The 27,885-nt window shown below is 39.8% G+C and overlaps 1 protein-coding gene across 1 annotated transcript in view; it reads left to right on the plus strand.

The window, feature by feature from the left end:
* The window catches only part of plxdc2 (plexin domain containing 2), a 193,715-nt gene that overhangs the window by 133,194 nt on the left and 32,636 nt on the right, over positions 1–27,885 (plus strand). Inside the window, exons 8-11 of the mRNA XM_037534926.1 lie at positions 8,270–8,365; positions 9,325–9,406; positions 20,552–20,612; positions 24,156–24,306. Coding sequence (XP_037390823.1) covers positions 8,270–8,365; positions 9,325–9,406; positions 20,552–20,612; positions 24,156–24,306 — 390 coding nt within the window. The remainder of the gene's footprint in view (positions 1–8,269; positions 8,366–9,324; positions 9,407–20,551; positions 20,613–24,155; positions 24,307–27,885) is intronic.

Consider the following 27,885-nt stretch of genomic DNA (forward strand, 5'->3'; position numbering starts at 1 on the left):
GTGTGTGTTGTGGAACAGGAAAATCCTTTTATGGTGCAGAAACATTTAACTCAGCAGGAGCCAAAGCAGCACCACTGGAGAGGACACAGCATAAACATAAACAATCTGCTGCTGTCGCACCATCAAATGAAATCTGATATTTACCATGCTGACAACTCGGGGTTTGTGTGTGTGTGTGTGTGTGTGTGTGTGTATGTGTGAGTGTGTTTGTCAGCTGAGAAAAGGGCAACATTTACATCCTCTGACCTCAAATCAGTCTGTCTACTGGAGTGTCACAGTAGCAGGAGGGAGAGAGAGAGAGAGAGAGAGAAAGGCAGTGAGAATGAGGAGGAGAGAGAAGGAGAAAAAGAAAAGAGGGAGAGAGAAAAGAGACAGAAGGACAGAAGACAGAAGAGAGAAAAGATAGTGAAGAGAGAGAGGAAAAAAGAAAAGAGGAACTGGAAGAAATAGGAGGAAATGAGAGAGAGGAGGGAATGAGAAAGAAAACGAGGTTGAGAAATAGGAAGAGAGAGAGAGAAAGGTTGAGAGAGAGAGAGAGAGAGAGAGAGAGAGAGAGAAACAGACAGAAAGAGTGAGAGGGGGGAGAAAAGGAAAGAGAGAGACAGAGGGAGAGAGCAAAGGAGAGACAGAGAAACAGACAGAAAGAGTGAGAGGGTGAGAGAAAAGGAAAGAGAGAGAGGGAGAGAGCAAAGGAGAGAGAGAGAGAGACAGAGGGAGAGAGCAAAGGAGAGACAGAGAGAGAAACAGACAGAAAGAGTGAGAGAGGGCAAGAGAAAAGGAAAGAGAGTGACAGAGGGAGAGAGCAAAGGAGAGACAGACAGAGAAACAGACAGAAAGTGTAAGAGAGGGCAGGAGAAAAGGAAAGAGAGAGACAGAGGGAGAGATCAAATGAGAGACAGAGAGAGAAAGAGACAGAAAGAGTGAGAGAGGGCAAGAGAAAAAGAAAAGAGAGAGAGACAGAGTGAGAGAGCAGAGGAGAGAGAGAGACTGAGGGAGAGAGCAAAGGAGAGACAGAGAGAGAAACAGAAAGAGTGAGAGAGGGCAAGAGAAAAAGAAAAGAGAGAGAGACAGAGGGAGAGAGCAAATGAGAGACAGAGAGGGAAACAGACAGAAAGAGTGAGAGAGGGCAAGAGAAAAAGAAAAGAGAGAGAGACAGAGTGAGAGAGCAGAGGAGAGAGAGAGACTGAGGGAGAGAGCAAAGGAGAGACAGACAGAGAAACAGACAGAAAGTGTAAGAGAGGGCAGGAGAAAAGAAAAGAGAGAGACAGAGGGAGAGATCAAATGAGAGACAGAGAGAGAAAGAGACAGAAAGAGTGAGAGAGGGCAAGAGAAAAAGAACAGAGAGAGAGACAGAGTGAGAGAGCAGAGGAGAGAGCGAGACTGAGGGAGAGAGCAAATGAGAGACAGAGAGGGAAACAGACAGAAAGAGTGAGAGAGGGCAAGAGAAAAAGAAAAGAGAGAGCGACAGAGTGAGAGAGAGAGACTGAGGGAGAGAGCAAAGGAGAGACAGAGAGAGAAACAGAAAGAGTGAGAGAGGGCAAGAGAAAAAGAAAAGAGAGAGAGACAGAGTGAGAGAGCAGAGGAGAGAGAGAGACTGAGGGAGAGAGCAAATGAGAGACAGAGAGGGAAACAGACAGAAAGAGTGAGAGAGGGCAAGAGAAAAAGAAAAGAGAGAGAGACAGAGTGAGAGAGCAGAGGAGAGAGAGAGACTGAGGGAGAGAGCAAATGAGAGACAGAGAGGGAAACAGACAGAAAGAGTGAGAGAGGGTAAGAGAAAAAGAAAAGAGAGAGAGACAGAGTGAGAGAGCAGAGGAGAGAGAGAGACTGAGGGAGAGAGCAAAGGAGAGACAGAGAGAGAAACAGAAAGAGTGAGAGAGGGCAAGAGAAAAAGAAAAGAGAGAGAGACAGAGGTAGAGAGCAAATGAGAGACAGAGAGGGAAACAGACAGAAAGAGTGAGAGAGGGCAAGAGAAAAAGAAAAGAGAGAGACAGAGTGAGAGAGCAGAGGAGAGAGAGAGACTGAGGGAGAGAGCAAAGGAGAGAGAGAGAATGTTCAAAGCAGAGATTGTTAGGAAGTGTGAGAGTTTGATGGAGAGACTCTGAGCTGTTTTAGGCTGACCTGCTGTTACCAATTAGAGGTTGGAAACTCATTAAAGCACAAACCGCTGTCAGGATTAAACACACACACACACACACACACACACACACATACACACACGGTTGTGCAGGCAAGGTGTCAGCAACAAACAGAGGAGACTGGTGACGCCCCACAGGCTGGCCAGGTAATTACCTACAGGAAAAGGCTTTTAACCCTCTGAACATCCTCCAGTGAACAGCTGCAATTTCCTGCCCTAAAGCTATCACACACACACACACACACACACACACACACACACACACACACATTCCTCTGTTCTTGGCCATGAATGAACTTCTGATGAGTTTTCTGTAATACTTTCAGCTGTACACAGTGAAGAACATGTGGAGAACATGTCCTTCATTCAGTTTCATCTCTTTAATCTGACCTTGTCTTCACAGCAGGCCTGTAGTGAGCGTATGCAGCCTGCTCTGCAGATAACATTCAGATTCAGCACAAACAGTCTATAGAGCTGTTGAGTCATGCTGTGAAGAATAGATGGAGTGATATATGGTGTCGAGAGGAGAATTGAGCCTGTTTCACATCTCTCCTCCAGAGCCTGTAGACTGTAAGAGCTGTAAACAGATGGCTTAATGCATTTCTCTTCACACATCCTACAGATTCACTCGGCAAACATCAGCTCATAGATATCACTCTCTGAATAACAGAGACTGTCAGAGAATCCTGCTTCCATAGAGCCAGTAGTGTGTACACTCACCCATCACTTCATTAGAGACCCCTACTTTGCTGGTGTAAAGTTACAGACCGTGGCCCGTCTTGATGCATACTTTGTGATAGCAGTCCGCTAGCCATTAATCAGTGGCCAGTTTCTGACAATATCAGTTGTTCACCTGAAGAAGAGAGCTGTAAGGAGGATCTTCTATACCAGGGATACACAACTCCGGTCCTGGAGGGCCAGTATCCAGCAGAGTTTGGTGATTTACCTGCTTTAACACACCTGATTACACTTACCTGTTAATTTCCAGGTTAAATGGGTGTTTGAGTAGGGAAACATCCAAACTGTGCTGGACACCGGCCCTCGAGGACCAGAGTTGTGCACCCCTGTTCTAAAGTGATCACTGAGTACAAGTACAGTACTGTACAAAAGTCAGAGACCACCCATCACTTTTTTTGGGTTCTGTCAAAACGGCCATCTCCTCACAAATATCTCCTGAAAATGAATTCTTTGGACTTATTGGCTGTTTTGACCAGAAATTAAATAAATTAAGGGTGGTGTCTGACTTTTGTACAGTACTGTTAGATATCATTTTGTTCATCAAGGTACAAACAATGTAAATGTTTTCTCAAAGGTACAACAGTGGGTTTAAGGTCCAATTGTGCACCTTACATAAGAATTTCCGAGGTGAAAAGTCTATATTTGTACCTTTTCATAACTGATGTTTTAAAACAGAACAGTAAATAAAAACTAAAATAGAATTTCAACCGATTCTGGTACAGTTATGTTCCCTAACTAAAGGCACTGAGATGAACCCTTGAGGGTACCACCCCAGTGACAAGACTTAAGTGACAAAAACTTAATAACAGCAACAACTAATGAATTTCAACACAACACACAATTATGATTAGAATAAAAACATGACAAATGAAGAACAGCGTGTTATAACATTTTAATAAAGAGAACTGATGAGCAATAAGAGAAATAAGAGGTCATTAACAGATACCCCCAGTAAATATATATTGTTTAACATGGCATGTTTGTGCTGTTTATTTGAGTTTAGGAAGTGTTTCAGCTGATAATTGGCATTCACACCTGTCAAATGTGTGTCTGTCACATCTGTCATATCAGAATTTCACATAGGTTTCGAGCAGAGTTTGTAATAAAGTGGATAGTGAGTGTTTGCTGGCACGAAAAAAAGAATCAGAGCATGTTAGTCAACTTTTCTAGAATGAGGTGTTGAAGCTCTTGTTTTGAGTTCATCCTGTACCAGTGTGTGTTTCCAGGTATGCAGATGCAGATCTGCTATCAACATTCCTCATTCCATGTTTGTAGTTGCTAACAAGGAGCTTCCATGGCGTCTGCTTTCAGTTTCTCTGAGCAGAGATTCAGCTTCTGGTTCAGTGGTCTCGGCTTGTGTCAAGGGCAGAAATGTCTCTTTCGTAAACTGTGACAAATCAGTCTGTCTCTGTTGACTGTCAGATCAATGTACTGTTGCAAAATATGTGTGAGACAGAATGTGGCGTTACCGTAGCAACCAACATCAGAACTCTATTTTCTTTGTTTTAACATGAATGCAAATTATACTTCGAATATGAAAGTTTTACACTCACCATTGACTTTATTAGAAACTCCCAGCTTGTGCTTCATTTTATGAGTCCACTTTACAGCTCCACTGTACAGGCGAACAATTACAGACTGTAGCTCATCTGCCAGTGCACAATTTACCCCCCTCTACCTTTAATCACTGGCCAGTTTCTGACCACAGGACTGCTGTTGGTCACTTAGGCACAACAAAACTGAGAAATTGAAAATGAGGTCATAAACTCACCAAAATATGGTTGTATGCAAAAGTTTGGGTATCCCTGGTCAATTAACATGTTTTGTTGATTCTCTAAGTGAAAACACATTAAATGTCTTTTTTTTTTACAAATTTTAGTGCAAATTAAATTTTGTTTATTTACTGATGAAAATCTAAATATAAAATGTGTTATAACTTTCCCAAACTTTTGCAAAGTAAACAGATAATTACAGATAAATACAATTACTAATCATTTCATTACTTGTTGTTTTTGGACTTAAAATAGTGAAGAAATCATGAATTGTAATTAATTTAAGCAGTAGTTAATTTAGCAATAGAACATTTGAGGTTGTCTGTTGTTGTAAATACATATTTGTGATAACACACAACCTCATGCTCAGCAAAATAAGGAAAAAAGTAAAGCAACAAAGCCTCTAAAATTGTATCAGATGTTCTTTAATGTTGGTGGTCCCTTCTGCCAAAAAGTAGTTGCCTTTTGGGCTACACATAGAGCCATAAAACTGTCACAGTATCAGGTTCAGCTTTTATAGTAATTTCCAGATTCACCTGAATGTCTATTTGTTCCAGCCAGTATATGAAGCGTTTCACAGCCATCTTGTTTTCCAGACTCTATTCTGTTATTTTCTGGCTCATTCCAGTTTTGTTATATTTATTCTGCCATCAACAAGCTGCAGGTCAAACATAATCTTATAAAATTGTTTAATATGTTCATTTACTGTTTTGTATGTGCTAAAGTGGAATCTTTATAATGGTTAACGGTTCGCAATGCAAAATGAGTCACTACATGGAATTATCAGGAATAACACGGCTAGAACGCTCCTCAACCAGGCTGTGCCATCAGAAATAACTGTTATATATTACTGTGTACAGATTAGCAAATCTGATTAACATGACACGTGATTCCCAACATTTGAGCTGTAGTGTAAGTGATTTAATCATTGGGAGGGTTTGACAAATGAGAGTATCGAGTTTTCATGAGCATATGCACACAAACACACACACACACACACACACACACGCACACTTAAACAATCTGCCCTGCCTCTTCACTGTACATAGTAATTCAATTTTCCACATCACTGCTTGGGCTAATTCAACGACCAGTCTCATATACCCGCTGTATTACCAAATATCTGTGTGTGTGTGTGTGTGTGTGTGTCTGTGAGAGAGAGAGAGAGAGAGAGAGAAAGAGAGAGAGAGAGAGAGAGGTTGTAAGTCATTATGTTTGATTTGCTATTCTATTCAACTGTATTTATATGATTAAGTACATTTACATTGGATTTACACTCTATTTTCCTAGCCTTGAGTCTGTACTTCTGACTTTTCTGCTTTTTTTTTTCAAATTAGGACAAAAACACAGCAAAAATGTATGTTTTGTAGACGTCCAAATGCTCCACCTTGCCATTTTATTGTTCTTCTTATTATAATTATCTTAACCTAGCATCTGAAATGCTCTTAATTCAGGTAAATGTTAAGTTTACTAGCTCACCTCCAGGCTGAGTGGCGCAGCCATCCACACTGCCAAAAATAGAAATTTTGGCAAGTGAAATAATTTTAAATCATGTTGATATGTCAAATGTCTTTGAGGTTGTTGTAAGAATATTATGAGATTTCTGTCTGCCAATACAGTGCGATAATGTTATATAGAGTAACGCAGAAGTAATTAGTAATGAGATCACTACACCAGGAAGTAATAAGTAATGTAATCTTGTGACATTCAGAGAGAAGTAGTTAGTATCTTAGTAATGCTTACTACTTACTTACTTTTTTGACTGAGGGCTGGGGCTGCATTGAAATTGCTGAAAATAACCACTACAGTGACTTTTAAAATATATATATAGATATTTCAGAATGGGTTATACAACCTGTTATTACATTCTACCTGGCTTATTACATTCTAAGGCTTATTATTCAGTAAATACAGGGACTTCAGTGCAAACTGGCTAAGCTATTATTAGTTTCTAGAAGTGTGTAATAAAACTTTGGGCCCACTGGTGGACCCTGGCCAATTACAGGGTTAACATCAAAATGTACAAAATTCAAACATCAAAATGTCTAACTGTATTTTCTTGCTCATGTTGAACCTTTGCCTAGTGCAGTGGTTCCAAACCCTCAAGTATCTCCTACCCTGCAGATTTTAGGGACACGGTATATTTGCTTTTTGCTTTTTTCACATACTCACTCGAGTAGCTATTGTCTATCTTGAGGATTTAAAGTCTAACCCCCTAGGGGGCAGTTTAGGGCTAATAAATCCCCAGTCACCGCTGCAACTTGTTTCCATTTATGTTTGGAAGTTTTGATGTTTACTTGTAAAGTGTCAGTGACAGTCACAATGCCATGTGTTCCAGCAAGCTTATTTATCACTGTGGGGGGGCCATAGAAATGTCATACAAATGGGGATAGTTGTGGACAAGCTCTGTCAGCCTCTCTTTAAAAGTCTCTGCCATGGTCACCATGTTTATGTTTTTTTCAGTGTGCTGCTAAGGTCACTGATCATATTGCTGTGCACTGTCCGTACTCTTTATGCTGGCATTGTATCTGGCAGACATGCTTTGCTAATTTTGGAGGACGTGCACTGCCAACTCTTCAACCAAACACAAGATGCGTGAGGCAGACACGTGTAGTTAAAAGCAAATATATCATAGCCCTTAGTGTTTCCCCTGCCCCCTGATCCAACGAATCAGCTTATTACCAAGCAAAATTGATGTTGCTATGATTTAGAGTAGGAAAACACTAAAATATACACCAGGACCAGGTTTGGGAATCTGTGGCCTAGTGCAAAGATCACCCCTCATCACTTACAGTCAGTACTAATTCCAAATGTTTTTGATCATAGTCATAGCATTCTTATTTTCATTTTGATGTACTATTTAACTGTAATTACATAATTACGTGATTAATCACAATGACTTACATAATTATATTTGCATTCACTTTAAGTTTAAGTTTCGAGTTTCTGCTCTCTCCACAGAATTTCTCCCCTTGATACAGTGGACCAGGTGTGAGAAATTATGAATATTAAATCACACCCTGTTTTATTACATCCAGAGATAAGAGTTAAGAGTCGGCTGTAACCCCACTCACATCTGCACTACACGCTCACCACTGACCTCCACACAGTCTGATTAGTATTGCAGTTCCTCATTCATCAAGACCCCAAACCATAAAGTCTTTTACATTCAATTTACAAGAACATCCATCTCATTTGTCTTTCCACACACAGAGGTAGGGAGCCAGACGAGGGAAATGATGCATTTTAAGAGAAGAAGAGAAGGCGCATGGGGGGATGAGGAGGGAACGAGTGTTCACAATGTTCCTGAAACACGGCTGACGCACAGGGCAGTGTCGGGCGAGATGCTGTGTGACTGATCATGTCATAAAATGTCATAAAGTATGGTTATGAGAGGTTGAGTGTAATATGCTGCTGAGAAAATGGCTGACAGAATAGATGGAAATGAAGGAAAATGGGAAAAAAGAATGAATGCTGTCCTTCGTAACCATAACATGACCTTTTCTCTGTCCTAGTTTCAGTGTTGTAAATTATTCCCATGGCATTTCTGATGTGTTTTGTGTGTGTGTGTGTGTGTGTGTGTGTGTGTGTGTGTGTGTGTGTGTGTGTGTGTGTGCATCTCCAGATGTTCGGAGGAAGACCATCTACGAGTATCATCGTGTGGAGCTGCTCAAGAACAAAATCACAAACAGCACAGCTGTGGAGATGATGCCTTTGCCCAGTAAGACGACACACACACACACACACAAAACACCACGTTTTATTAATATAGGATATATACACAGTACTGTACTAAAGTCAGAGACCCCATTTCATTTATTTAATTTACCGTCAAAATGGCCAAGAAGAATAAGTTATTCATTTTTATCTTTATGTGGATATGAAGTATCAGATAATTCATGGGCATAAGGAAGTGGAAAGTCAAAGGAAAAGTGAAAGTAAAAGTTGTAGGACCATGTGAATTGTTCCATCAGATAAACAATACTTAAAGATCTCATCTCAGAGAAAGGAGAAAATCACCTTCCACTTCAGCTCTAAAAACAACTGCAAATCTATCTGTCCATCCTTCCACTGTAAGAAGACAACTCAAAAACATGAGTCTGAAAGGATGTGTAGCTGTCAAGAAGCTGTTACTGAGAAAAGGAAATAGACAGAAAAGAAACAAAGAAGCTGCTGGTGTCCTCAGAACAGTGAACCGACCACTCCAGAGTCCAGACTTCCACATCACTGCATAGGTTTGTGAGTATTTGGATCGTGAGAAGCAGAAAATGCAGCCAGCTTTCTAAAAGTGTTTAAATTCTCCTCAGCAGGTTTCTTTGAAAAACTGGAAGCACGTCTCCTGAAAAGAGTGGAAGCTGAAATGGTGGATGCTTGAAATACTGTGTGTGTGTATGTGTGTGTGTATATATATATATATATATATATATATATATATATATATATATATATATATATATTTATATATATATGGAACCAAATAGAACTACTCTTGCTCTTTCACTTTAAAAAAAACCGAACAATATAGCTTTTCTAAAAACGACTTTACAGGTTAGCTGTTGTCTGTTGCATTTCTCATTTCTTGGACTGATTTCAGTGCTTATTTCTTATTGCTTGATTGGTCTGACCAGTGTGTCCTCTGTGACTCCTCATTTCCTTTCCTCTCTCTCTCTCTCTCCTCAGCCTGTCTGCAATTCACAAGCTGTTCCTCTTGCATCGCTGCAGAGATCAACTTCAACTGCAGCTGGTGCCACCGGCTCAACAGGTGACAACCATTCTGCCCTTTGAGAATGTTCTGAGACAGAGAGAGAGAGAGAGAGAGAGAGAAACAAATTCAGTTTCCCTGCAGTGCTTTAGTGAGTCCCTCCAGCTGCTCCTCAGGGAAACTGAATGTATTTCTCCTCAGTTGCACTTTAAGAGTCAAGAGTCAAGAAGAATTTTGTCATTCTGTCCAAATACAAGTAAACAGTGGAACAAAACAAGTTCCTCTAGGGCCTCAGTGGAACAAATCCAACAGAGGACCAGTGCTTACATCACCAACCAACACACAGCACAAGTGACATAAGCGCTGTTTTAGCTAGATTAGTATTAATTTGTAAGGGATTAAACTGACTGATTATAGCCCTGTTTCAGCTGGATAGGTTTTACCAGAGGAGCTTCTGTAATTGTATAAGATTTGTATAATTTCCCCAGATAATGTCATCATTGCACCTCCATGTAACACAACGGGTGCCACTTCTGAACAATATGTCACCAAAAAACTCCAAAACATGGCCCTGGAGGGTACACTTCCTTCTCCTTATAATTCAGTCATCACCAAAAACATCTGTGTTTCAGTACTCTTGTCAAATTGAGCTCAGTTTTTACAGTTAGACTTATCTTCAGGTCACTAAAAAGAAAAAAAAACATTTTCTGTTATCATGTTCTGTTATTACATTACTGTAATAAACAGAACTACTATTACTGAGGGAGCTCTGGGTTCAATAAATTCTCATAAATAATCACTCAAATTACAGCACCAAACTAACCCAGCTCCGGCCCCAAATCTCTGATTTGTACATCAGCATTACACAACATGTACTGCCAAGTGAACTATGGAGATTTCACTGTCAGAGTTAAATTATACATGAAATTTTTAATAATTTTTGTATCAATGGATCCAAAAGTTCCCCAGACTGCCCAGTCCTTAAGAAGGGGTTTCATGAAAAATGCCCTGTACTTCAGGTTAAAAATGCATCATATTCTTTTCAATATGTAAATGAGGCCAATTTTCCCTGTATTGTGCAGGACGTAGTGCAGTAAACATGTAGATATTTTACTTTAAATTGTAGTGAAGTGACAGTAAAATTCTAAAAATAATAGTCTAACAGAAAGACATTTAAATTTCCACTACTGAAAACGCAATATGTGCAGAAAAGTTCAAAACTGACCGAAATTAATTACAATACAATAAATACACAGAACTAGACAGCATAATATGTATAGTAAAATTAGACTGCATGGCATGGTAGAGCATTTTAGAACAGTTTGTCTGGTAAATGTAGACAATCCAGAAAAAAAGCACTGTAATAAAGTGGTCAGTGTGGAGATGGGGCAGTCTGAAGGTCTTTGTTAAGAGTGGGTGTGTGTTTGGCGAGGCACACCTGGAGGATTCTCACAGCCTGAAGCAACAAGCAGTTGTAGTGAGTGATAAAATAGGCCTGGATGCTGAATACTGTCTTCTAGATGGACGGAGGCAAAGAGTCTATGGGAAGGTCATCCAGTGTATGTGCATTTTTACAGCAGGAACCTTTTTGTAGGACCTTTTTTAGAAACCCAAGACATTTCAGATGCATTTTCACAGCAGGAACATTTGTCAGGAGCCAGGAACTTTTTATAAAGTTTGAAGCCATAATTTCCTTTTTGAAAATTTTAGGTGTTAAGGAAGACTCAAACCTGAATCCACTGCAATAACCTTCTTAGGTGCAAAGTAAGCCTTAGACCTGAATCTGCTAAAAGAACCTTTGGAACTTTCTTGGAACTTTTGAACTTTTCCACTGAAAGGACCTTCATGCTTCATGAACCCTTGTTTTTTTTTAATTTCATGCATTCCATTTGTTGAAATACCAGCAGACCAAGTGACAAAAGGCAACCAGCTATTAAAATGTAAAAGTATCTCAAGAAAATTGCATCAATCTTGACTTCCTCCATGTCTGCTGCATTGCAGTTTTGTTGCATACTGATGAAACAACCTTTGTGCAGTTTGCATTATTTTACATAATGGCCACAGTTTCTCCAGGAACGTCCTCTGGAATTGTGCAGTACTTGATCAGGACACTTCCAGAACTCTTTAGTTCCTCAGAAGGTTCTGTGAACTTAGTGGAAATGCATCTTGCTATAGGCCTTATTGATACAGCATTTGTAGAAGGTTTCTGAAACAAGGGGGAATAAGACTCTGTTGATGTTCTAAGCTGTTTTCTCTGTCCTTTGCATGGTCTTTCGATCTGTATCAATATGTCATTTCATCTGAGTTTTCCTTCTCACTTTCTTACTTTTTCTCCTTGTGTGGAGTATGAACAGTCATTCAGAGAGAGCTGTGCTTTAGATCTGGATGTTTCCCTCTCAGCACTTTTCAGTGGGGGGAGAGTGAAGTCTTTCTGACTCATGTACGCTCCTTCACCTCTCCACCTCAGACCTTTTCACTCACTCCTTCACATCAGAGCGGAGCAGCACTGAGAGAATAAAACGCTCGGGATCAGAACTGAGGCTTCTGTTCTTTTACTTAATCCCTCAGTCTCTATATATTTTATCTCTTTGTATACTCTAAATGGCCAAAAATATTATTGAATCATGCACCTTTGACACAAATCAGTTAATGAAATGTCTGCCCTTCTTGATCTGCCCCCATAAAACTGTGTGCTATTATTGTGAAATGGAACCATCTACAAGCAACAACAGCTTATCCATGAAGTGGTAGACATTCTCTGGAGCGATGAATCTATCTGGCAGTCTGATGGACAAATCTGGCTTTGCAGATGCCAGGAGAATGCAACATACTGGAATGCTTGATGCCAACAGTAAATTTTGGTGGAGGAGGGATAATGGTCTGGGGCTGTTTTTCAGGGTTTGCCCCACTTATTTCCAATGAAGGGTTGTGTTAATGCTAGAGCACTAACATTTTAGGCAATTATTTGATTCCAACTGTGTGGCAGGAATTTGGGAAGGTCTTTTCCTTTTCCATCATGATTTAGCCCCTACAAAGTGAGCTCCATAAAGATATAGTTTGATGAAGTTGTTGTGGAGGAACTCCAGTGACCTGCACAGAATCCTGACTTCAACCCTTCTGAACACTTTTGAGAAGAATTGGAATGCCGATTGTGAGCGAGGCCTTCTCCACCTCACATGCTCTTTTGACTGAGTGGGCACAAATTCCCACAGACACACTCCTAAATCTTATGGAAAACGGTTTCAGATGAGAAGAAGCCATTTCGCTCTACTTCGTCTTCCTCTCTGTTTCAATCTGTCTCTCTCTCTCTAACCCATTCGCTCATACTCTTGCATTTTTTCTGAAACTTAGCAACCTCTTCTGTTCTCTCCTCTCTTCTCTTCTTTTCTCCTCTTCTCATCTCTTCTCTATTCCTCTCCTCCCATTTTATCTTCTTCTCCTTTCCTCTTCTTTTCTCTATTTTCATCTTCTCTGTTCCTGTCCTCTCTTTTTCTGTTTATGTTCTCTCCTGTCCTTTTATCTCTACTTCTCTATTCTTCTTTTCATCTTCTGTTCTCATCACTTCACATATCTCTTTTTTGCTCCTCTCTCCTCTTCCCTTATCTCATCTCTCTTCTCCTCTCCTCTTCCCTCTTTTCCTCTTCCCTTCTTTCCTCTCTTCCCTTTTCTCTTCTCTCTTTTCCTCTACCCTTTTCTATTCTCCTCTTTTTTATTTTTCTCTTCTCTCTTTTCATCTTCTCTTCTCTTGTCTTTGAGTGTCTGTGGAAGAATCCTACTTTATAGCTCAATGTGCCCTTCTCTCTATTTTTTTAGCACGTTTGTTTGTGGTTCTTCATTGATGTTCTGTCAAAACTGAAAAATGACTGATTGATAGGGATTTTTTTTAAGATGGATGCACATGTCAGTCATCGTTTTCAGCAGCGTATTGGTGCACAGAGCCTGTAGGCTACAGTAAATAATGCATGACCCATATAGAACGCTTCTTCTCTGAGCTGAACACACACACACACACAACTCGAGACTGAAGTATGGCTAGCGAGGCACATTCTTTTATAATGATGTGCAAAGTTGATTTTCCATGCAGATTTTTATGGCGAATTGTAACACTTGCGCAGTCGTAATTGTACTTGTGTGGAATCTGAAACGGCTACTTAGAGATTAATGAGTGTTTAAAAACACATACAGACCCCACTGAAAAGAACAAAAGACACACTATTATCTGAAAATCACTTGGTCATTGTGTGCAGAGAAAGGACATCATTTAGAAGGAGAGAGGGAGCGAGAGTGTCAGTCATGTGGGCGTTCAGCACAGTCTGTGGTTAAACTGTGAGAACACTTTCATGCTGTTGCACTATGTGTTTGTGGACACTATGTTCACTAGCGTTGCATTGAGTGATGGGGACCTACCAGCCCACCCAGAGAGAGCAAGGACAGTTACGCTTTCTTCATGGCTGTAGCATCGCCTTTACCACGTGTGTCAGACTCCAGTCCTTGCAGGACACAGCGCTGCAGAAATCACTGTTCTGCTAATTCGCTTTACAGGAATTCAGTTCAGAGTGTCACATGGGAGAGAACATAATCACCACTGAACTGTGGACCAGACAAAACCCAGTTTGACATGCCTGGCTTAGACAGACACTCTAGAGCCCCTTACTTTGCTTTCTTTTGAAATTTTAATTTTCTAACTGTTCATTTTTAGTTCTGTATAATAATACCTGATTGATAGTTATTTATTAATACTTTGAATGTATATTGTAGCACTCAACTTTATGTTTATCTCAAGGCTAAAGTTTGTAGAAGCTCTAGTCATATTGTTCTACCACCATACTGCATTAATTAAGTGTATTGTTAAGGAATACAGCACTGTAGTGAAATCAGTGAATATATCTGTCAACACTGCTGTCCTCAGTGCATGCTAGGAACACAAAAGTCTTCCACTTTCAATTAACTGTACAGTGCAAGAATAAAAAATTAATGGCCTAGAGGCTTAAAGAAGCTTCCATCCATCCATCCATTTTCTAAGCCGCTCCTCCGTAGTTTTTTATTCCTCATATCTGAGGAGTATTTGAATGTAGAGAAGTGTGTGTGTGTATATATGTATGTTTTTATAATAAACATTAAAAAGCAGGACTGCACCACGCAGAGTGTGTTTACATGCACTTGATAATCTGATAACTGCATAAAATCAGATTTTGTCAGTAATCCAGTCAACATGTTTAAATGCACTTGATTAATCAGATAATGGGAAACTCCAGGTCTTGGAGTCAGACAGTAATCAGATTTCTGTTTTGCAACCAGCCAATAAACTCACAGAAGAAGACATGACATAAACGTAATGTAAAACTCTTAAATTCTTCATTTTGTCAAACATTTTCATATTTGGTTTCAGGATTGCTCAAAAAAAGGGTTTTGCTGCATCTCACGGCAACACTGCTTGCTTGTTTTAGCACCTGCGCAGACTAAGAAATCTGAAAGAAATCCAAGTAAGAGTTTACATCCACTGAGAAATCTGATTACTGAGCTAAATTCCAGCTCTTTTTATTCAGTTTCTTAATGGGATTTCTAGACCTTACGCTAATCTAAAAAATCAGATGCTGTTTACATGACCATTTGAAAAATCAGATAACTGCAGAAATCTGATTATGATGGGATTACTGAGTGCATGTAAATGCTTTGTGATTGCATTGCATACGTATTGAGATTGTGATATGCCTGGCATTATATTACAAATGCAGGTGAATCATTAATGTAACAAAGTTGAAAATTAGCCTGTATTACTATGAAAAAAATGAATTTTTACTTTTGTTGGATTCCATGAATATCTTGATTTATCACAAACTGGACTGTATTTGGTCAGAATGCTTCCAGCGATATGCAAGTAAGCATATTCTAACCAATCACAGTTAAAAAACACAGTGAGGCATATTTGCATATTTCAGCATTCTGCAAAGGCCAACTTTGACATAAGGATTAACAAATTATATATTGTGCAGACATTTTATACAGTATTGATAAGCACATGTAAGTACATATTACATATTGATAAGTACATATGGATAAGTACATACTGACATTCGTTTCAGTATGTAAACACTTAGAACATGATGTTTCAGTGTTATAATTGGTGCATGTGCTCTCCAGTACTCTACTGAATACCTCAAGCCATTCCATTCTGTGGCTGTAAAGTACAGCTTCAGCCACAGCCTCAATCTAATTAAGCAGGGCTGTAATTAAATGCAAATATTTTCCTGAATGCTGCTGGCCGTAGAGCGACATTCATTGTCTCTCCTGGCCGGCACTTTTGGGTAGGAAAGTTTGGAGTGCATTAAAATGCACGGGCGCTTTTGTTTAGCTGGAGGTTAATGAAACGAGGCGGAATTCAAAGCAATCCCAGTAATTAAAGTCTGTTTTGCCTTTGGCCTGGGGGTGTGTGCATGTGTGTGTGTTTTTATGTGTGAAGGCGTCTACATGCACTGATGACGTATGCAGCCTTCTTGGCCAAGTTTGCCTGTTAAGATCTCTAGTCAATCATATGAGCTAGTTGTCTCAGCATGTTTACAACCACTTCGTCTTGGTTGATTTTCTTGCCTGACTCTGTTAACTGAGCATTTTACGTCAAGTCGGACACACGTTGCCACTGTATAGAGGCCATGTGTATGGAAAAACACAAAGTGCGCTTCTCTCCCTGCATTGAGGGAGGGCCACACAAAACTGGCTTCATTCAAGATACTGATGTTTGGGCAACATGCAGTGGCTGGTTTTGTGGAGGCACAAGCCTTGAACACACATTGAAAGAATATTTAATCACAGCTAATAAAATAGCACAAAATATACACAATATATACATGCAGCCAAACGTTTAAGATATTTAAATACTAAACATGCTGTAGAAGTTTTTCTAGAAAAGTGCATTCAAACCAAGAGCCATTTAGAAACCTTTTTTTAGGACTGCACAGGTTTGGTGCCTGTTGTTAACACATTCTCTACAGAGAACACACCTCTGCACATTTTAATGCACCATTGCTGCTTATTTGCTGAATTTTAGCATATTGAAAAAAATAACTTAAAGTGTAGCCTGTCCAAAATGTGTCCTTAGACACATTTTCTATTTTATATGTGTGCAGGTGGCTGTAAATTGTAACATGCACCAGCCCTTATAAGCAAGGCTGTCAGAGTGCAAATTGCAATCAAATGCTGACATATTTCCTGTTTAATCAGAAGCAGTGTTCTTGCAGAACTCCCATGAGACTGTTCAGATTTTCATATTTCATTTCAGCTCCCTGAATAAATTGTCGTTTCTCTGATTTTCATAGCAGCGCCTATTACTCCAGCTTTTTTACAGGAATCAGAACACTGCTGATATGATTCTGAGCGGTGGTGAAATAAGTGAGTCAGACAAAAAGGTGCTGGAATCAGATTTGTTTATTGGATTTTCCTGTCACAGTGATTTTCAACCATGAGCAGGGAGGACCACTGAGCCACAGAGCGGAATCTCCGTCCTGCTCTAACACACCCACTTTATTAACCCCTGAAACTGCAGGCTTAATATTCAGTTATTAAACTTAACACGTATTATTTAATAGCCACTATTAAATAATTTAAAAACAACAAATAAATCATTCAGTAACTACTGTAAATAATGTTCAGTAGGTACTATAAATGATTCAGTAACTATTTACAGCTTTTAGTAACTAATATAAATGATTCAGTGATTACTGTAAATGCTTTAGTAACTACATTGTCTTTCTGTAACTACTATAAATGATTCAATGACTATTGTAAATGATTTACTAACTACATGAAGTCTTTTGGTAAGTACTGTAAATAATTCATTGACTACTATAAATGATTCAGTGATGAATATAAAAGATTAATTAACTATTATAAAAGATTCAGTGACTTCTATAAATGATTTATTAACTATTTTAGGTATTTAGGTAACTCCTATTGCAAAAATGACTCATTAACTACTACAAATGATTCAGTGACTACTGTAAATGATTTATTGATGAATATAAAAGATTCAGTAACTACTGTAAACGTTCAGTGACTGCCATAAATAATTCAGTAGCTACTGCAAATGATTCAGTAACTTCTATTAATTCTATAAAAATAATGAAAATAGTAAATATCCAATATAAGTAAATAATTTTCAGCAACTTGATAACATCTGCATGAAGTCCTGACTGATGACCATTTTCTAATCTAAACTGTTATGCCCCTAACGTAGCTGCAGCTTTTCAGTACATTCCTTTTCCCCTGGTATCATATTGATACTCCACCAGCCAATCCGTTTGCATTTGCATTCATTAATATGCAAATAACACAATGGAACCCGATCACAATTAGGCATTTAGCTGCAGAGCTGAGCGGGATGAAGGCAGAGGGTTTTGAAAGCGGGAAAAATTCCAGTGGGGGCAGATTCAGATGCTAGTGATTTCTGCTGGGAACGCCAAACTGACTGACAGACAGACAGAGTCGGTCTCACCTCATTGGCTCGACAGGAGGATTGACTTTTTGTTGTTTACGTGTTTTCATTTGGTTTGATTATGTAAACAGGATTGATTTGGCACAGCGAGCAGTTAATGTGGGGAGCAAGACTGGCCGCTGAGCCAGTGGCAAAAAACTCAATATGATTGCTGGCTGACATTTCTAATAGAGCACTGCACACCAGGATAAGGCTATTATCTGTACAATAACAAAGTGACTCCAGTCACTGGACACGCGCAGACAAACGCGCACACACACTGTTGCTTTGTTAACCTCCTGTGTGGTGACAGGGGTGAGGAGGTGGGTCTCTCACTGCCCTGAATATATCTGAGAGAGAGAGAGAGAGAGAGACAGTGTATTTAAGTGGTGAATGAAGAAAGTATGTGAAGAATGGGCAGCGCCTGAAGCAGAAAGCCAGTGAGAGTAATGAGTGTATCAGAGGAGGACATTAACAATGGCCCATATCCTCGCCAGCACAGTCTCATTCTCAACCAGAGAGAGCAAGTGAGGAAGAGAAAGAGAGACATACATTTTTACTTTCCCACTTTCATTCTTCCCTGCACCTTCCCACAGTTACGTGTTCTTTACTCGCCCCTGCAGTCTGCATTGAAATTAGGCAGTGGCAGCATTTTTTGCTTTTCGAATATCCACATTTTTAGTTATTATTTTCTACATAGTTCCATCATTGAGATGTAAACAGAGTCATTCACTCTGGTCTGATGTGAAATGGTGCATCAGATTTCTTTACAGTGGTGGTGAAGGGAACCAGGGGTGCAATGTCTACAACACAAATACAACCATTTTACTTAAATGAACAGTTAACCCACACAACCCTCTGAGATTGTATATGTATCGCTTATGATGGTAACATACTGTTAAATGTGAAGCAGAAGTTTTTCTTTGGGGAACGCCGTACCTGTACTCCTCCACCATGAATTGATTTAAATATTTTTTAAAAATGCTTTACATTAAAAGCAAATAAAGCATTGTCTCAGGCATTAGGCAGTGTGTTTGCAGCCATTTGATGTGATAACTTTCTTTGGGGTAGCCTTCAGAGGCACTATGAACTGCACATTGATTTGTAGCAGTGAACTGTACCAGTATTTTTTATTGCTATGAAGCTAGCATAAGCGGTGATCTGAACCTCATCACTTGGTTGATGTGTTAATTTATCGTGGTGTTTTGTGATGGAGTATGTGATGTAACATACTAGTACCAGTTAACCTATAGATGCATAACTCACATAACTTTACGCTTTACAAATTTGTCTTCTATTTGTACAAATTTGTTAAATAACAAGGGCTTGGGTTACCTAGTGGTAACAAGATCAGGCAAAGCCTTTGCCAAGAAGACAAAGTTATATAGTGCACTACAATTTATATATATATATATATATTATAGTATATTATAGTGTAGTGTAGGTTAGTGGTATAGTACTATGTAATGTAATATAGAGTAGTATAGTATAATGTAGTGTAGTGTAGTAGGGTGTAGTATAGTATAACATAGGATGTTACAGTATAGTATAGTATAGTGTATAGTGTAGTGTTGTGTAGCATAGCATGGCACAGATTAATATAGAATATATTTTGCACTGTTCAGCAGAAGGCTTCTATTATTTGATTTATTAGACACCCCTACCTTGTACTTCCACTCACATCAGACTTTATGAGATCCAGTTTATAATTCATGTCTGGTCAGTTTCTGGACCATTCATCATTGGTCATTTTCTGACCACAGGACTGCTGTTGACTAAATATTATTTGGGTGGTAGATCATCCTCAACACAGCAACAACACTGACATGATAATATGTGTAGTGCTGATAAGAGTCTAACAGGCAAAGATGTGGTGCTGAGGTTTTTCACACACATCAGGGTCACCGCTGAGTTCACAGTGGTCCACCGTCCAATATATCCATCCACTAGCTCTTCTTGCAGTTTCAGTCCAGGCCAGAGCTGCTTTTGCTGCATCCATTTCACTTTCATTAGAGCCCATCTTGATGTCATCAGCTGTAGTTTGTGAACTGTTCTGTAACAGTCTAGTGCTGCCTCCAGTGACACTGATGGATCCTTCACAACCACCAGCTCACCCTTAGCCAGAACCCAACCCAAATCATTTAACCTTAACCTATTCTACAGCGCAGGTCATTTACATCTGGCCAGTGGGACCACACTCCAAACCCAGCACTGAAGGTTACCAATGTCCTTTCTTTTAAAACCTGAGAAGTTATCCATATGAAGTCCATACTGTTAAAAAACTGCTAGTCCTTTTAAAAATAACAGTAAAAACTCTGACAGCAAAATTGCAAACAGAAAGCAATTTAACAACAGTGATTAAATGTAATTAGAGTGAAATTACACTTCAGCCATGGTCAGTTCCCAATTGCTGGCTTGCACCCACCTCAGACACTTGGGCTATTTGGCATGAGTGCTGTTACTGGGAACTCTTTTAACCTTTATTATATTATATTATTATATTGTTAAAGGCATATCTATCCTGCTTATCAAATTAGCAGTAAACTAGCATGTTCTGTCATAGAATCAATAAAGAATCGACTCTTTTTCTCATTGCCTGGATGGTTTGTCTACCTGTATCCGCCCTCATTTTATTGTGTTGGTAAGCAGGTGATGCATGGAAGTGAAATACAATTTTGTACTTATTGGCTTTTTAGCCGATTCCTTGTTATTCCTAATGATTTTTATTCTCATTTCAGATGTTCCAGTGGCTTTGATCGCCATCGGCAGGACTGGGTTGACAACAGCTGCCCAGATGAGGTGTGTGTGTGTGTGTGTGTGTGTGTGTGTGTGTGTGTGTGTGTGTGTGTGTGTGTGTGTGTGTGTGTGTGTGTGTGAGCATCTGTTAATGCTCTGTTTGTGCACCTGGCCTGTTGCTGAGGTCTCATGATGGATGACATCATTTGTAGAAATCCTGCTTCAATGCATTCTTTTTTGGTGTTTTTTCCACAGTCTCTCTACATGTAATAGCACTACTGATTGTTTTCCTTTGACCAGCAGAACATTTGCTTGTAGGCTCTGGTGCAAATTTGGCGGGGGAGCAGGGGGCAGGGGTCAACTCCACTTGTAGAAATCATGCAAGATGTTTTTAGAGGTCATGGGATGGTTGTTACAATATGTTGAGAAAGCTGTCAGATATCAGTCGTTTCATACCTGCCAATTATAGTTTAAAACTCAAAGTAAAGCCAAAATGTATTGTTTTTCTTTTTTTTTTTTGTTATGGTTAGTAATAACAAAAAATGGCAAAAAGAAAGAACTGCTAACCTACCCTGACTACCCTGACATTGTTTTCAAAATTTAATTATTTAAATACATTTGTTATTATATTATATTATATTATATTATATTATATTATATTATATTATGATAATTTCACTTCATAAAATTACTTACAAAATAAACATTGTTACTTCAAAAGTAAAAATGTTAATATTATCCTGTTAATTCATACATTTTTTTCTTTACTTTTTGCAGATAAAGCATGATGCATAATATGATAAGTGTAACTGTAAGCATTTAAAATTTTAAATGTAAAAATAAAGTTGTCCTGTCACTGTATGAGTAGATGATGACAGATGATAGACAGAATCATGCAGATGTGAAATCAGTGTTTTTAAATACACCACTGTTTACAAGTTTTCAGTGTTTTCAGTGATGAATTCGGCTTCAGATAAATCTATAAAATTAAGTTGCCATCTTAGTCCTGTGCAGTTTTATACCTTAATAATTAAGTAATTATTAGGAAATTCCTAATGAGTCCAGATGTCAACATGATTGAATATGTTTGCTATTACTTGGGTTGTTAGAAGCATAAAATGCAACCAACTTGCAACCAAGAAGACTGAAATTTGGAGGTGTGAAAAATATCCCTCCAGACTTTCTTGAAAAAATTGAAGGCAAGTGTTGAAACTGTTATAAAAGCAAATGGTGCACATTAAATACTGAAAAAATACTGTATTTAGTTATTCTCTAATTTACTAAATATAAATAAAAAATTTAAATACTAAATATGTTTTTCCTGACACTGAAAAAAAAGACTAAATTAATGAAATCAAACAGAAATAATCGCATGTAGAATTGTGGGGAAATAAACCAGCCATTAGGGGTGTTCTTTGTGTACTTCTGGTGCCGGTCCCAAGCCGGTAAATGGTGAGGGTTGTGCTAACTTGTGCTAAACTCTCATGCGGATCACAAATATGATTGCCATACCGGATCGGTGCTGTTGACCAGCAGGGTGCCGGTGGAAATTGGATTACTGTAGGTCGAAGACCATCAAAGAGAAGAGGAGGAAGGCGGGTTAGATGGCAGCGAGAGAGAAGGAAAGGCAGGAGTGTGGAGGTTAGAGTAGGGACTCTGAACATAGGGACAATGACTGATAAAGGCAGAGAGCTTGCAGACATGATGGAGAGAAGGAAGGTAGATATTCTGTGTGTCCAGGAGACCAGATGGAAAGGAAGCAAGGCCAGGAACATTGGAGGTGGATTCAAACTGTTCTATCATGGTGTAGAGAGGAAGAGAAATGGAGTAGGGATAATCCTAAAGAAACAGCTTGGAAAAAGTGTTATGGATGTAAAGAGAGTGTCAGACAGGATCATGAGCCTGAAGTTGGAGGTTGATGGTATGATTTTGAATGTGGTCAGTTCATATGCACCACAGGTTGGTTGTCAGTTAGAGGAGAAAGAGGAATGTTGGAGTAAGATGGATGAAGTGGTAGATGGTATCCCTAGAGAGGAGAGATTAGTGATTGGTGCAGACTTCAATGGACATGTTGGTGAAGGGAACAGAGGGGATGAAGAGGTGCTGGGTATGTATGGTGTGAAAGACAGAAATGTGGAAGGTCAGATGGTTGTAGATTTTACAAAGAGAATGGAAAAGGCTGTGGTGAACACGTATTTTCAGAAGAGGGAAGAACACAGGGTGACATACAAGAGTGGAGGGAGGTGCACACAGGTGGATTATATCCTTAGCAGGAGATGCCACCTAAAGGAGATTGGAGATTGTAAAGTGGTGCCAGGGGAAAGTGTAGCAAGGCAGCATAGGGTGGTTGTCTGTAGAATGAGATTAGAAACAAAGTAGAGGAAGAGAGTGAAGACAGAGCCAAAGATTAGATGGTGGAAGCTGAAGGAGGAGGATGGTTGCAGGCAGTTCCGGGAAAAATTGCAACAGGCCCTTGGGGGCAGTGAGGAGCTACCTGAGGACTGGGAAACTACAGCTAAGAAGACAAGGAAAGTTGGTGGTGGAATGAGGAAGTCCAGGGGAGTATTCAGAAGAAGAAGGCAGCTAAGAAAAAGTGGGATAACCAGAGAGATGAAGGAAGTAGGCAGGAGTACTGTGAGGCTAGTCGCATAGCAAAAAGAATGGTGGCAAAGGTAAAGGCTGGTATGGAGATGTTTAGGAGAGAAGGCAGTGGACTTTTTAACCAGGTTGTTTAACAAAATCCTGGAGAGTGAGAGGATGCCTGATGAGTGGAGAAGCAATGTACTGGTCTCCATTTTTAAGAACAAGGGTGATGTACAGAGCTGCAGTAACTACAGAGGTATAAAGTTGATGAGCCACACCATGAAGGTATGGGAAAGAGTTGTTGAAGCAAGGCTAAGGCGAGAGGTCCAGATCAGTGAGCAGCAGTTTGGTTTCATGCCCAGAAAGAGTACCACAGATGCAATTTTTGCATTGAGAGTGTTGGTAGAGAAGTACAGAGAAGGTCAGAAGGAGCTGCATTGTGTCTTTGTGGATCTAGAGAAGGCATATGATAGGGTGCCAAGAGAGGAACTGTGGTACTGTATGAGGAAGTCAGGTGTAGCTGAAAAGTATGTTAGGGTGGTGCAGGACATGTATGAGGATAGTGAGACAGTGGTGAGGTGTGCAGTTGGAGTGACAAATGGTTTCAAGGTGAAGGTATGGTTACATCAGGGATCAGCTTTGAGCCCCTTCTTGTTTGCAATGGTGATGGAAAGGTTGACAGATGAGGTCAGGCAGGAGGCTCCATGGACCATGATGTTTGCAGATGACATTGTAATCTGTGGTGAGAGGTGGAAGAGAATCTGGAGAGGTGGAGGTTTGCACTGGAGAGGAGAGGAATGAAGGAGGCAGTGGATAGGGCAAGATGGAGGCAGATGATCCGCTGTGGCGACCCCTAAAGGGAGCAGCCGAAAGAAGAAGAAGAATTGTGGGGAAATATTATATGCATTGAATCTTGTCCTTAAGGAATCATTTCAAGTGAGACTTTATTGAGGTCAGAGGGTTAGAACTGTTGTGTGTGTGCTTGTTTGTGCTGATGTTTTTGTTTGCTGTTGGTTCTTTCAGACGAAGGATAACACGTGTGACATCAGCACCACTCAGTTCCAGTCCTCCACCGCAGCATCAGTGACCAAAGCAACCACCAGAAACAGAGCAGCTACGGAAGCAGACTCCACCCAGACCACCTCACACGGCCCTACCAGCGCACCTACCGAAGGTCCAAACACACCTGACACCCTCTCTACACACTGTAACACATCCTGTTCTGTTACTCTCCGTTGTCCCTCTCTCACTCTAACCTTTTCTCTCTCGCCTCCTACATCTCCCCACAAATCCCCAGATAACTGACCCCATTAAAAGTCCCGCAGTTCATAACATTACGTCTAAAAGAGTAAGAACATCTTAAATATGTATAATATTTTGCAGGATGACATTGTTGTAGGAATATTGTAATATTATTTAATTTTGTATTGTAATATTGTAATATTATTTATACTTATTTAAACTTGTTTTTAGTCATTTTCTCTTATAAAATGAGTCTTATTCCATTGCCAGATCATTGTATTTATTTTAAGTATTATTTTTACAAACAAGGAAATGGAATAAGACACATCTTATAAGATGAAAAGACTAAAAACAAGTAAAAATGCATAGATATTAAGGTTAAATAATCTTATAATATTCTTACAACAGTCTCATCATGAGAAATATTAGATATATTAACTACTTAAAAATGTACTTATTTCTTTAGTAAAAGGAATGGTTCTATTTAGAACCGTGAGGTTTATATAGACCCACTTTATGTTTAAATGGTTCTTTGCTTGGTGAAATGGTTCTTCAGATTGATGGAAAGTATGTTGAAAATGGTTGTATATAGCACCAAAGAGGTCAAGCTTATGTCAAACTAGAAACAACAGAAGAACCTATTTTGGTGCTATATAGATCCATTTCAAGTCATAGAAATTATTTTATTTTTTTATGCTTTTTATATTTTTATATAGAATATAAAACCTTGGATATTTTGAAGCGGCACGGTGGCGTGGTGGGTAGCGCTGTCACCTCACAGCGAGGAGGGCCTTGGTTCGATTCCCCTGCCGGGCGACCAGGGTCCTCTCTGTGTGGAGTTTGCATGTTCTCCCCATGTCTGCGTGGGTTTCCTCCGGGTTCTCCGGTTTCTCCCACAGTCCAAAGACATGCAGTCAGGCCAATTGGACATGCTAAATTGCCCATAGGTGTGAGTGTGAGTGACTGTCTGTGTCTGTCTGCCCTGCGATGGACTGGCGACCTGTCCAGGGTGTATCCTGCCTTTCGCCTGAAGACTGCTGGGATAGGCTCCAGCACCCCCCCGCGACCCTGACGGAGAAGCGGCTTAGAAAATGGATGGATGGATGGATGGATGGATGGATGGATGGATGGATGGATGGATGGATATTTTGAGCTTATTTTTTTTCCTGTGTGTCAAAAATCACTATAAATTGTGCACTACAATTGAGCCGGTGGTGGTCAAACTTCTGCATGTGGCTGTAGATCTTGAGGAGGAACAACATTTCTGACCACTGTTATACAGTGAGTTCAGAGCTCTGTCTGCTTGGCCTGGTTCCCTAGTTTCATTCAAACTCTCATACATGTACCACCAGAGTCTGGCTCAGTAAACAGCACCATAGCCTTCCTTCTCTTGTCTTCTCTCCAATTTTCTGCCATGAAGCTGTCAGTAACTCTCTGTTTGAAAGGTTTATTAAATGTTGCCACAACTGCTAAGTGTAACTGTGGCTGGATAAGTGTGAGTGTGGATGAATGAAAGGTTACATTGTGTTTCTGTAATGCTTGTCAATAGAGGTCTTAAATGTATAGAGCTGATGGGCCAGTCGAGGCATGGAATGAAAGTGAGGGGAGATTTTTCAAATTAATGCTTGCAGCTACACTTCAAACAGAAACTGTCTCTGTTTTGTCTCTCTCTGTCTTTCCATACATATTTGTCCCTTGCCCTATTGTTTACAATACACTTGAGCGATGAATGCACAGAACTCAAGTTAATTGGAGTGGGCTTTGGATTCTTGGTCCTTTATGTACATCTTTTCTATACACCAATCAGCCATGACATTCAGACCTCCTCCTTGTTTCTACATTTATTGTCCATTTTATCAGCTCCATTTAACATATAGGAGCACTTTGTAGTTCTACAGTTACATACTGTAGTCCATCTGTTTCTCTGCATACTTTAATACTTCATTTTTATCTTATTCTTCAATGGTCAGGACCCCAACAGGACCACCACAGAGCAGGTAGTATTAGTTTGGTGGATCATTCTCAGCTCTGCAGTGACATTGACGTGGTGGTGGTGGTGTGTTAGTGAGTGTTGCGCTAGTATAAGTGGATCAGACACAGCAGTGCTGCTGTAGTTTTGAAAAATCTGCTTTTCTCCCCCTTATATGAACCATGGTCACCCAAGGACCCTAACCATGACCTGTTTCAGGGCTTTCCTTAAATTTCCTTATCTGAGAAAACCCTGTATATATAATTACACTCCTCATGGATCCCATTCACTGTTGTCACTCAGGAATGCATGAAAACTAAGATATAGCTGTTGTAGAGACTGTTATACGCTGCACTGACAATCTGATTTCTCTCCTGCTGCGGCTGTTAGGAGTGGAAGTAATCAGATCTAGCTAACGCTACACTAAACTGGACATATGCAGGAGTGTGAAAAAGGCCCATTAGCCTGTTTCTCCCATAGAGTCACAACATCTCTGTGTCTTACTGAAATGTGATGTTGATTAGTGAATGTTCGTAATTTTCATTAACTCATGTTAACTCTGGCATGCTCCTGAGTGCCTGTAAGGATTAATGCTTTCTAATTGCTGCAAAGCTCACAGACCACTGTTTATCTGAAATGACCACTTTTTTGACCCCTTGAACATACACACACACACACGCAAGCACTCTATTAGACTCAGATCAGACAGGATGTGAGATCAAGTTCAGGTCAGAGCTGTGAAAAAAGATGAAAGCCAACTCTCTCTCTCTCTCTCTCTCTTTCTGGGTTTGTTTCTCTGTCACTGTCCATCTCTGTCTCTCACACTTTCTTTTTCTCTCTACTGCTTTCTTTCTGTCTCACTCTCCCTCATTTATCTCTCATTTTCTTTCTCTCTTTTAGTCTCTCATTATTTTTTCTCTTTCTTCACTTTCTCTGTCTCTTTCTCTGTCATCTTTATCTCTCGCATTCCCTCTCTCTTTCTCATTCAGTCTCTCTTTCTTTCTCTCACTTTATCTCTCTCTGTTCCTCTGTCACCTGCCTTCTCTGTTTCTTTTTTTTCTCTCTCCTCCTCTCTTTCTTCCTGTCTGACTTTCTTTCTGTCTCACTCTCCCTCTCTCTTATCTCTTATTCTCTTGCTATCTTTAAGTCTCTCATTGGTTTTTTCTTTTTCTTCTCTTTCTTGATTTCTCTCTATCTGTCTCATTCCCTCGCTCTTTCTCATTCAGCCTTTCTCGTTCTTTCTGTCTCTTCTCTACATCCATTTTTGTTCATTTCTTTTTAATTAGAGACTTACTTACCTATGCAAAAGAATATGGTCTTAGCATGGGTCTGATTTCTCTAGGGGGAGGGGTTTTCACACAGTGCATTGGTTTTAAATCAGAGAGAGTAATTGGGGGTCTAATCAGTACTTTTAAAGCTTCTATGTCTCCACCTCTGAAGGCTTTTGTGACTGGTCCTCTGGCTGGTGGATTGGCTCAAGGGTTCTTTGTTATTTGTCAGAGTTATTTGTCAGCCCTTCTGTCTCAGACCCAGGCTTAGCAT

Source organism: Pygocentrus nattereri, chromosome 2 (genome assembly GCF_015220715.1).
Source record: "Pygocentrus nattereri isolate fPygNat1 chromosome 2, fPygNat1.pri, whole genome shotgun sequence".
Taxonomy (NCBI): domain Eukaryota; kingdom Metazoa; phylum Chordata; class Actinopteri; order Characiformes; family Serrasalmidae; genus Pygocentrus; species Pygocentrus nattereri.